Consider the following 12,409-nt stretch of genomic DNA (forward strand, 5'->3'; position numbering starts at 1 on the left):
TGGGAAGGCTGGGGGTGCACAAGAAGCTGGGAGGGGGCACAGCCAGGACAGCTGACCCAAACTGGCCACAGGGACATTCCATACCATGTGACGTCATGCTCAGTACATAAACTGGGGGAAGCTGGCCAGGGGGGGCCGCTGCTTGGGGACTGGCTGGGCATCGGTCGGTGGGTGGTGAGCAATTGCAATGTGCATCACTTGCTTTTTACATTCTTTTATTATTACTATTTTATTATTAAACTGTTCTTATCTCAACCCACGAGTTTTCTCACTTTTGCTCTTCCAATTCTCTCCCCCATCCCACCGGGGGGGTAGGGGGCAGTGAACGAGCGGCTGTGTGGTGCTCAGTTGCTGACTGAGGTTAAACCACGACAATGGATTGTTTCAGATGTTACCTTTGAGGCTGGAGGGGAAAAAAAACCTTGCCAATGGCAAGATACCTTTTTCTTAGGTTTGTGGTAGTTCTGAGGGGAGTGGGACATGGGCGATGCGAGCATCTCCTGTTGGTTGTTTTGAGCAAGGGGATTGTTCTCATTTCAAGAAATTCCGTTCTGCTTAAAGAGGTGACCTGAAGACCATGAAGAGTGTGTATGTTGCCAAGTTTGGTTTTTTGCTTTGGGGTTAGTGACTCAATTCTTACCCTGATCTTTATTTCCTGGTGACTGTAACAAGTGTGTTAACTCAGGTTGCACTTTTGATAAATTTCTGCAAGTCGCTAACATTCTATCACACCAATAAATTAAATCTTTTCCATTTTAAAAGTAACTGTCATTTCTGCCCACTGCATGATTTATATTTCATCTTACAAAAATGTTGCTCTTATGGCATAAAAATTTTTTGACAGTTTAAAAAAAAAAAAAGATAACAGGAATGATAATGCCCTTCATCAGTTCACTGCACAAAGACCAAAAATCCTCCTCCTTCCTGTCTGTTGGCTGCCAAAGGCTTTGTTTGCTAGTAGAATTTGTTCTGCGTCGTGATTTTGTCTTTTGCATCTTTTTATTATCTTCCCAGCCTTCCTTATCTCCTTACCTACTACTTACTCATTGTACCTTCTCAGACAAGTCACCCTTCTTTTTCTCTTCCCTCTGCTCTATTACCAGAAGACAATTCCTACCAGTATTGACTCTGTTTCGACTCCATCAGATGTTCATATCTGTGCCAACCTCTTAGTCTCAAGGTCTGATATTAACTGGTGGTTCCAGCTCCTAATTCTTTAACACTAAGTGAACTGTAGGACCCTTGAGTAAACCCTGCTTGAATTAGCAGCTTTTTCTTTTTCTTTGCCGCTTCAGGACAAGTGCTGGGAGATTTCACTGGAACGTAACATGAACCTGCTGATTGAGCTTTTAAATTTCAGAATAAAAAAGCAGCTTGATCTTCAATGTAACATAGTGACAGCTGTGTATTACCAGTTGTAATTTCTCTAGTGTTAACTGTATATGCAAGGTTCATCCTGTGATGGGCATGTCCTGAGGGAGGCAATGCAGAAGGGAGAAGTTGACGTACTAGAAAGTTGGCATGGGACATGGCTTCTCTTTCCGTTCTTGTTTTTTTGATGTAGCAGGTTTTTGAAAGTAATCTTAATTGTTTCTGATCCTTAATATGTAAAAGCAAAACCTGAAGCAGTCTTTTAATATTGGAATTCGTAATGTTTTGGGAAAAAAAAATTCTGGCAGATTGTCTTCCATTGTACAGTACCAATAGTCCCTCCTCCACACTCTTCTCCCACTTTGTAGTGTGGGATTTTGATCACAGGAATAGAGTACCGTCTGTTTAAATGTTCTTTTCCTTTTTGTGAGGCGAGATAACTATTTTTCTGTGCAAATGAGCAACTCTTTATAATGTTTCAGCACTTTTTCCGGAAATCATATTATCTCCTTTTTTGTTTAAACTTGCTTACAGAGCAAATGAGGGTGGTGAGGTCTTCCTTTCTGTTTGCCATTTCTCCATGAAAGCCTTTGGACCAAATTTCAACCAAACCATAAAGAAATGTTATGTCTTAGAGATAGTTAGATTGCTACAGGTTTCATGAAAATCAGCGTCTCTGCTGATGGGAATGGTTATGCATTCTTTGATAGCAGCTCGCTGGCACTCTGGCCGGAGAGTACATAACTCCAGGCTAACCACAGCATTGCTTTCTCCTATATGGAGCATGGGGAAAGCTGGGATGATGGTGGGGGTAAGACACAAGTTGTCTTACTCGTGGGACTACTAAAATTATTTAATTTCGATTCAAATCCTTCTGAAGAATTGAAGCAGTGGTGGGCGTTCCTAGTTGTTCAGTAATATGAGACTTTTAATTAGTTGGCATTTGCTGGTGCTCTGCCCGCAGGAAGGCAGCCTCCCCCAGGCACGAGGGAGAACTCTGGTTTATGCAGTGTTCAGTCTGTTTCTGTAAACATTATCTCTGCTACGTGTCAGCTCTAGAATCCGTGAGGGCTGCCTGAGATTTCCACTTCAGGAGAAGTTTGAAAGGTATTTAAGAGGTAGAATGTGAGATTGGCTAAGACCACCTATATACGTTATCTAGTTATAATCGCCTTCAAAGCAGATTCCTTTAGTTCTTTTTCCTATCCACTCTGAAAAACTACTATGTTAACACCTACTTTCTTATTTTAAAAAAAAGTTTTAAAAAACTATTTCAACATAGACTTCAAAAGTTTATTCTTTTTTTTTTCTCATTTCTTTTTATTTGTTTTTATGAATGTTATAGTCACACACTCTGTCCTGTCAGTCTCCCTTTCCCAGCACTCCTACCACAAGGCGTGCCTTGCAAAGGACTTTGTCAGACGAGAGTATTTACAGTGGTCAAAGGGACCACTTCTTCACCTCGCGGGCCTCGCTCTTGGACCAAGCCATGCCAAATGATGTCCTGTTCACCAGCACGTACCCTTCTCTCCCAAAGTCACTGCCATTACGGAGACCATCATATACTTTGGGAATGAAATCACTACATGGTAAGTGTATTTCCCATTTTTCTACTTTCAGAGGAATCCTTTGTGAATCATGTTAATGGAAAAATGTTTGTTACAGCAATTAGTACTTCCATCTTGAATTTGCTAAAATGAGGAGAGTCAAGTCACATGTCTGAAAGTATAAAATAGGATGGAAATTTTTTTCCCCCCTCACTTCAGTGTGTATAAGACTGCATGACTGGTCATGCAGTTACCTTGTGGAGGGAGTACAAAAATTTGCCTCATCAGCTCTAAGTTTTCACCATTTCTTCCAGGAGTCATCTGGACCAGTTGGACCAATGGGCAAATAATGTATGCCTGGTTATCCACCAGTGATAACTTCAGGTGTCAGTTCCTTTAGTGTGGGATTATGGGAACAAAATACTATTAGGAAAATAATGATATGAAAGTGGACATTTGGATGTACAACTACACCAGATACAGCTTTTATTGCAGCAACTGTTTTTAAATTCACTCCCTTACCTTACAGGACTTGAGTTACTTAATTTTAGTCACGCATCAACAGCTAACAAGAAGTAGTTACTTGGTAAACTGCTGTCAAGAAGGCACTCAGCTTTCCCCCATTAGTTTACTGAAAAGTCTCAGTAGGATTATCTGATAGGTTGTGTGTTGCTGCATGTGAATGTCTCAGTTGGTGAGAAAGGGAATTTTCACAGGTTCCTGCTGTACCTCATAACTAAATGTGTTTTCCAGAAATAGAGCTAGATCTTCCAGTGTAGGATTCTGCAACGTTTTCTGAAGAAGTACATATCTGCTCTGATTTATTCATGTTTTAGTATGTTTCAAGAGGAAAACGCAAAGCTATCAATAGATTCAACTCACTATAGTGGGCCCTAAGCACGGTCTGTATTTAGATACTTAAGATACATTTGACAGTGAAGGCTGCTGAAGAAATCTATTTTAAATTCTTTTCATCTGTCTGTGATCACCAGGCATCAGTTTTCAGTGTTGAACCTGACATTTGCATGAGCTGTTGTTTCTGTATAACATCTTTCTTGCATAAGAGTTAGGAAACTGAGCTCTCTTCACTTCTGCTTTTTATATGCACAAAAATAACTTTGCGGACTTGGTTACACTTGTAACTGGCTAGTGGATTTGGCTTCTGAGGGCTTGGGGTCACAAGATTAATGATGCCATCTGAGTAGAAATGGAAAGCAGCACTTGGTCTCTTTTCGTTTAGATGCCTGTATTTTCCAAAAAGAAAACCGCAAAACATTCTTTCACTGTCATGTTCTCTTCCACGCCAAACCGATTGCTCCTCCTAGCACATAAGCTTTTCTACATTTGTAAACAAAACAAGATTTTCCATTTCCTGTAAAATGTAGGCCTGCATGATAAAAGAACCAGCTATTTCAGTGACACACGAATTGTCTCCCCCCCACAATTGCCTTTGCTGATAGAAGGATTAAATAGAGCTGGATATTTGATACCACAGGTATTTGTTGGCTTCCAGCTATTCAAAATTCTTTTAATTCAGTGATCTTAATAACAAAGAACAGCCATTCCAGGGCACCTTCATTTGTTTTGAAGAGGGAAAACAATGAGCTAAAAATACTCTTATTTACTCATCTGTCTTAATTAACAATCCAACTCACACTTTTAAAACAGATAAATTTTTCAAATGGTTAGTTTTTTTCTTCTAATTCTCTGTATCTTTTCACTAATTGTAAATACTTTCCTGTTAAGAACTTCCCAAATAACTGACCTCTTTTGGGGAGATAATACAAAAATCCTCAGTGTTAATATTGAGCTATAAAAAGTAAACATGCATACAGGCAAAAAAAAAAGTTTTCAAGATTTTTGAGCAGAGAAGTGAATGCAGTGTAGCTTTTCTGGTCATTGTCTCCCAGGCAGCAATATTATTTAGCTAAAGTTATTAGAGAGTTATTTTAGTTACTGAAGTTATATAGTTATTAGACTATAAAAAAAAAAAATCAGGCAAAAATAAGCAACACAGCTGGTGGCATTTGTCTTCCAATGCGCTTGTGTCCTGCCCACCACACTGTCTTTCTGTTCACTCTGGTCCAAATGGATTCTTCACTGTACCCTTCTTCTCTGCAGCTTCTTCCCAGGCGCCCAGTCCATCTTCTGGCCCCTACATCTCTGGTGCTTCTAATACCGCCTACAAATTTTTCAAAACTTTCTTTTACGCCCCGACAGAGGGCATGAGGAAGCAGGTTGTAGCTGCTTCTGAGCTTATACATGTGCTGACTGACCAGGCATTGCACGTTTTTTTGATTGTGCAGCCAGTAAACTGAAATAAAGTAGATAATTGTTGGTTCACAGTTTTTGGTCTTGCCCTAATTAGTGGCAATAATTCAAGTGTTTCACTTTGCTAGGCACCAGTTTGCACAAAAATTACAGGGACTTTATGTCCTTCTTTCAAGCTTGCCAATGTTTTTTCCATAGCGGGCCATGTACCAACGCATGGGTGGGTGTGGGTATTTTTCAGTAAAGACGAGGAGGTTTCACTAAATTGCTGAGAGATGTGCAATGCTTTGGAAGCCATTTTAAGGGTTTTCTTGTTCTGATTCATCTTGGTAGGCCTAAGTCTGATCCTATTGGTTTACAAGATTGTAAAGAGAGGAGGAAAAAAACCCACAATTTTGTATTTTTACAGGAGCAAATAGGTGCCAGGGAGTGTAGAAGCCCAGCAAGCTGCAGAGGCCTCCAAAGTATCTTCAGCTTGTGCAGAGGCAGGAATCATTGGGTAGAAGAGTACTGCCCCCAGCCCCAGTGCGGGGGGGAGGCAGAGATTGGCTTTTGAAGTGCTAAGCTGCGAAGATTCAGGCAGGTTAGAAAGCAGCTGAATGTCCTGGCGAGAAGCACTGTCTTCTAAAAACTGGCTTGTAACATGCTGTGTCTGGTCAACTACAGTTGATCAAACATTCTACTGAGTTCTGGTTCCAAAAGTGCTATCCCCGAAAACTTAAAAATAGGGATGCATTAGTATTAAGAAGGGAATTTGGGGGTTTTATTATGAAGTTTATAATTTGTTCTGCATTACTCTAGGAGAGTTTTCTGCCTCAGACAGCTCCCTCACAGATATCCAGGAGCAACGACGGCAGCCCATGCCAGACCCTGGTCTTATGCCATTGCCTGATTCTGCCTCTGATCTGGACTGGTCAAACTTGGTAGATGCTGCCAAAGCCTTTGAAGGTAAGTTTTCAGAACATAATACTTAGAAGACTGGTCTTTGTGCATGCTTCATTAAGGAGTGGGGTTTGTTTTGTTGTTTTTTTGTTGGTTTTTTTTTTAATCTTAACTCTTGCTTTTGTGGTTGTTACCGTTTCTACTTAGTCTGAAGCTTAAGCTCATTTAAAATAGCAACTCTAGTCTTAACAGCTTAAAACTTTGTATGTAATACTCAGATACCATTTCTTCATACTGGAATCCCTCTGTGCTACAGTTTGGCGAAATCTCTGTGAAACTGGCTGCTTTTCATTTCATTAGAGCAGTTGCAGACATCACAGCTAGGGTGGAAAAGGCATCTGGCATGAAAAGTGCAAAAGTCAAGTCAAATAGCAGGGAAAAGCACGTGAGCACGCTAATGATTGCTTGCTTACGGCACTAGCAAGAAGTTTCTGTAGTGCAGCTGAAGTGCGCTGCCAAGGTAATTTGGGAAATATGCCTTGTTGGTATATATTTTTCCATTGCCATACTTCCCGTTGCATACTCTGAATACACAGACTTGCACATAAGTGTCGTTTCATCCTATGGCACTTTCCGTCTCGTTGACACTTAGTAAACTGAAGAGAACTGTAAGCTGCCTAGGCGTATTTGAATTTAAAATGAAATACACTTCAACCCAAAGGGAGTTTACCTTACAGTTACTATATTCCAATGGAAAAGTCTTCTAGGTGCATTAAACAAGTGCCTTTTCCTAATGTCTGGATAAATGCTGTCCCGCCTTCATGAAAGTGTTTTCACTGATCCTGAATCTTTTAGACATTATTCTGCGTAGCTGGAGAAGGCTGTGAAGTAACTTGCTTTCTTGGCTGGCCTCTGGTAGTAGCCATATACATCATTAAAACAGTGCATGTCTAAGCTGGTGTTCAAGACGTACCTGTGTGCTCTGCTCTATTGCCATAGGAGTTGTAGGATCAGCACGTCTCGTATTTCTGCTGCACAGTCTTGGGAAAAAATATTCAAAGTAAGCCTTAGTCCTCAGGAGGAGATGAATTCGTAGTGATGGTTTCTTCACCACCACATAGGGATGAAACCCAGGTTTTAATGCGTTTCACTGCGGTTGGCAATTTCTGTTTAAAAGATCTTCTTTTTTTGGTTAGATTTATTTGACTGCCCTCATTAACCTGAATCCCTCACTTTTGTAGGCCCCAAACTCACTTGTGTTTCTCTTTAGAAGTGTGGACAAAGTCAGTGTGGTGAAAACTGACAGCTCAGATGAAGAAAAGCTGGGGTAACGTGTTGGCTGGTACCTTCATCTCACCGCTGTAAAAAATATATTCAGATTTGACTTGGAGAGGGAACAGCTGTCTGATGTCAATATAATCCCAGTATCTAGTCTCTGCCAGGTGCCAGTAGGGATTGACAAGCATCAAGCAGCCTAAATTCTGATTTGTGATCCTGGACACCTCTCTTCTACATCGTTGGTTGGTGTCTTCAGCATAAGCCCCCAAAGTTCCAAATAGTGATATCTGCAAACAGCTGAAACAAGAGCTGCCTGCATCCCTGAGCTACACGAACCCGCAATATTTTCATTCAAAGGAAAAAAGAAAGGAGCAGGAAAAAAATCCATCAAATACCACGTTCATTTTAGCCTTGTTGAAAGCACGGAATAAAAATTTGCCAAGCAGAAAAAGATGATACTGTTCTGTTTCCAGTGAGAGACCAGCAGCTGCTGAGGGAGAGATGTTAATTTATTAAACTAAAATGTGTTTATGTTACTGTTTGTGCTAGGAAACTCCAGAGGTAGGGGCAGTCAGTGGTTTACAGTCACACCACATGCGATAATGATTCAGAGATGCGTTGAAACATCTGAGCAGTTACAGGACAAAAAAGTGTAGACACAAGGCAGGAAAGAGGTTTCACGTTTCAATCTGAAAATGTTTTCTAAGGCATAAGAAAAAAATTGTGGGTTCTGAAAAATTACATTGGTCATTTTACTTTCCACATGTAAATTGTGCACAGCGAGCTTTTCTTTCCTCAAGATAAAAGGTTCCTTTATGGAGTGAAGGAAACTAAATAACTAAATATAGTTACTGAGTTACTGGGTAGTGTCATGCAGTTGTACCCAGGAAGTTCTGCACAGCGTTTGTTGTTTCAGCTTGGCTTCTTGCCGCTCTTGGAACTGGCCTTGGGTGGACTCTGTGGGTGCCGCTGGGGTATCTGCTTTGCACTCTCTAGCACCTCCCTCCCGGAGAGCTTCTCAGCCTGAGGGTGATGCGTGGTCTGTGGGAGCATGCAGTGCTATGCCAGAGCTAGTACTGGCACGTTGAATCCAATACAATGGAGAACCTGGTGCAAACACCTGCAATGCCAGTTTGCTTCTGTCCAGTCGATATTGGTATATCATATCATCACCTTATCTTGCTTGAGACAGACTTTTTAGATTGCTTTGAGATCCTGCAGTGTAGCTGTTGTGCTATGCATGAACAAATAATCATTACTGCTGCCATTGGTTTTCTCTGTATGTTTGCCTTCTCAGTTCAGCGAGCTTCATTCTTTGCTGCTGCTGATGAAAATCACAGACCTGTGAGCGCTGCCTCCAGCAGTGATCAGGCTGAGGACCAGCTTACTGCACAGATAAAGCCTTATACAGGGTAAGTAAATACACCAGATATGCAGGCTTCCTCAGCTGAAAACCAAGGAAAAGAGTAGGAACGTTTTTATTTAGAAGCAATCTCCAGGCTTCACAGAAGAACTCTTCACAAGTTCCCATGAAGATGATGGTGGTGGGAAGTGAAAACAGCAGAATCGTAAGTACAGTTGAACCTTTTTGCAGGTTCTTTCTTGTCCGAGATGTTCATTAACGTGTCCAAAGCAATGGTAATTCAAGGCACATAGAATGAGTAGAAGTAGAGAGAAGTCAAGTGATGGCGTGGCCCCAATTAATCATGAGTTAAATTTGTTCTGTTGATCAATGTGCTGCATGTGTTCCATGTACTCTTTGTTAGGTTCTTTTTGTTCATTTTGTGAATTCTTAGTGTACCTGAGTGCATACCTACATAGAGCCACTTGGTATAGACAAGGCTGTTAGCTGCCCTATGTGAAGATAGTAAATCATATCAATACCTATTCTTGTTTCCTGCTTTCAATAGTAAAGAATCTCCTCCAACTCTCGCCTCTAAAGTGGACCAACTGGAAGGTTTGCTGAAGATGTTGCAAGAGGATTTAAGGAAGGTAAACATTTCATCTACAGAAAATCTGTAAGACACATATTTAGCGCTGATAGGTGATGCTAGTAACCATGTAATCTTGCTTTGCCATGCCTGAGCCTGTGACATTCTCATCCTTGTATGAGAAAAAGACATTTCTTTACTACTTTTCTCAGGCCACACTTCTAATTATGCAAGGCTAGGGTGGAGTGTCTAAATTTGTAGGCATCTGGGTTCCTCTGCTCAAATTAGGAGGGTGATTCAGAGTACCTCCACTCCTAATTCAGGTGGCACTGTGAAACGTTTGAAGTTAGTCCATGTAAATATATCCTGCTGATGTTGAAAAGTTGACAGTATTATCTAAACGTATAATTTCTACTGTGGAAACTTCCCGTATTGTGTTACTGCCTGCTTGGTCCAAGAAGGACCTGCTGTGGTCAGATGAAAAGTCTCTTAGCTAGGGAAGTATTTGTAGGAATATTTCCTATCTCTTACTTAGTTAACCATCAGCAGTTGTACATACACGTTGTACGTACAGAACAGGGCATGCCCAATTTTATTTCACCACCTGGGGAGCCAGCTTCTGTATTAGAATTTAATAGAGAGAAATCCTGCTCATTCAAGCAAAAAGCAAGGAGTGAAATGTCACAAATGAGACTTAGATATAAGACCATGTGTTACTGCACATAAAATCCTTATAAAGAACAAGACTCGTGCTCTCTTCAGAGATTCTTGCCTCTCTATATAGGTAGGAAGCATGACCTAACATTTCCACTAAGATCTGTATTTTTCCTCGTGCCTAAGGAAAAAGAGGACAAGGCCAGTCTTCAGGCTGAAGTGCAGCATTTGCGGGAAGACAACTTGAGGTTACAGGAGGAATCCCAGAATGCAACCGAGAAACTGAAGAAATTCACCGAATGGGTTTTCAACACAATTGATATGAACTGAGAACAGTGTATGGGGAAGGAAACTATCTGTTATGAATATTATTACTGGGACTTAAGCTTTAATGCCACCTTAATCATGACATGTGAAAGTATAGTCAGAGCACTTCCCTGTCCTTCATCCTCCAATAACCCTTTTTTGCATCTCTGCGCGCACTCAGAACAATTGCAGATAAACAATCAATGTCTGCCTTTTGTAGAAAAAATAAAGTAAATAATTTTAAAAAGGTAAAATAAAAGTTTAACTGCTAAAATGTGAATGTCTATTTTTTGCACATTGTCTCTTTATCTGTTATGTACAAAATGATTTGGAGGTTGGATCAGGCTTGCTGTTCCATCTGCCTCTGTTTCCATTAACTCCTTTCTCTCTGTTTCAGGTAATCCGCTTTTCCTTGCAGCTTTGGCAAATATTATGACATCTAGAAAATTAGAAAGAAATGTTTATTTTACTGCTCTTCTTACATTGTTTTCTGAAGTATGCCACAGACAAGGGGATGTAATGCAATGTTTTAGGTGTCTCCTTAGCAATTTGCGCTTGATTGCTAGTGCTACCTTCCCATACATTACAGAGAACGCGTGTCCACCGTGTATGGTACAGTACAACCAGCATCATAACATTTGGAGAGAGACTAGAGACATGAGCCATGGGTGAGGCATATTACCACACATCTATTGCATTAGCATTTCTGGTAGTCTTTGTTTCCCATGGAAACAATGGCTGCAAGTAACTTTACGAACAGCAAAACTAGGCATGCTCCAGTTCATGTTGTATCAGGCGGGCTGAGAGATACTGAGTACTGTTGCTGTACCGCTTAAATTTAGTCCCCTTCCCTTCCAGGGGAATCTGTTACTTGCATATGTGCAGAAGACTTGGGCTGAAGTTGTAAGAGATTAAGATTTCTTTCCCCTGAACTGTTTCCATGAAAAGCCACATAAACCATCCCTGTGCACCTGCCCTCCCGTTCCATTTCTCTGGACTTCTCAGATCACAACAGATTTGAGAAATGTTTATTCAACTTGTGTTTTATTACATGAGAGGTCTTCTAAATCTTTTACTGTGGTAGACAGAGGACTATGCAAGGGTGAATTAGAGAAGTGTGTTTTTTAAAGGACTGGGATAGGATTGGAGCTCTGAAATCCCCAATCCCCAGTGAAACTGCCTAGCGTGAGATTTCCCAAACTGCCTCATGCCAGGAAACTTAATTTCTTGTTCTTTGAAGGAACAGCTAACTTGCCACAACATGTTACCTCCCCAGAAAATACCTTTTAAGTGTCAGAATACGACTTCGTAAGCGCCGCAGTCTGCACAGGCATTCAACTATGCAGTGTGCTGAGAAACCTTCTCTACTCCCTTCTGAGGATACAGTCACTACCTTAATAAATATTGCCTTGCATAAAGTGCAGCATATTTGGGGGTTAATTTCAAGAGCATCCACTCCCTTCCCTTTACCACATTCTCAAATACACAGATTAAAATCATCGGGCATAGTCTTGTCACAGAAACTTCCACGCTCTTCTCAAATCCCTTTTTCATGCTCTTTAATCTTGCTCCACACAAGTACACGCTACACTTCAACCTCAAACTTCATTTGTGATGCTAATCCCCATGGAGTTCTTCTCTAATGTTTTGTCATGGAAATGGATCTCTTTGGAACTATTTCTGGAGTGCTTTTGTAAAGGTTTAGAATGTCTTGGGTTTTTTAATGACTTGTATGAAGGAGATTTATATAATGCCTGATATTATTTGTAAATGGGAAATATTGCTAACATCTCTGAGCATCCTGAAGTCTTGCTTTTATTCTCTTTTATTTTTAAGTTTGGTTTTTATTTTATTTCAAAAAATATTTTGGGACTTGGGGCAGACTATTTATTAGAGTTTTGCAACAGAGTTCTTCTTGTATGATGCCACTGAAGGCTACTTGTAAAATTCTGACAATAAAACTCATTTTAAAGGCTCTTCTAAATCATTTTCTTCCGATTTTGTTGGGTTTGTTGTTTAAGACTTTCCAGAGTGTCCATTTCTTCCTGTTTTCTTCTTGTACCACTTTTCTCAGTGCATGGCAACAGAAGAGTTTCATTCTGTATCAGATTTCTACTTTTTATCCCTTTGGAGGCCATTACTTGGTATGTATACACGTGCTTCATCCCT

The 12,409-nt window shown here is 40.5% G+C and overlaps 1 protein-coding gene across 1 annotated transcript in view; it reads left to right on the forward strand.

Moving 5' to 3' along the window:
* The window catches only part of SIPA1L1 (signal-induced proliferation-associated 1 like 1), a 225,618-nt gene extending 215,104 nt beyond the window's left edge, over nt 1-10,514 (forward strand). Inside the window, exons 20-24 of the mRNA XM_009319181.1 lie at nt 2,717-2,960; nt 5,991-6,137; nt 8,647-8,761; nt 9,260-9,341; nt 10,121-10,514. Coding sequence (XP_009317456.1) covers nt 2,717-2,960; nt 5,991-6,137; nt 8,647-8,761; nt 9,260-9,341; nt 10,121-10,264 — 732 coding nt within the window. The 3' untranslated portion in view covers nt 10,265-10,514. The remainder of the gene's footprint in view (nt 1-2,716; nt 2,961-5,990; nt 6,138-8,646; nt 8,762-9,259; nt 9,342-10,120) is intronic.
* The last annotated feature ends 1,895 nt before the right edge of the window (nt 10,515-12,409 follow it).

This window comes from Pygoscelis adeliae, unplaced genomic scaffold, assembly GCF_000699105.1.
Source record: "Pygoscelis adeliae isolate BGI_AS28 unplaced genomic scaffold, ASM69910v1 Scaffold22, whole genome shotgun sequence".
Taxonomy (NCBI): domain Eukaryota; kingdom Metazoa; phylum Chordata; class Aves; order Sphenisciformes; family Spheniscidae; genus Pygoscelis; species Pygoscelis adeliae.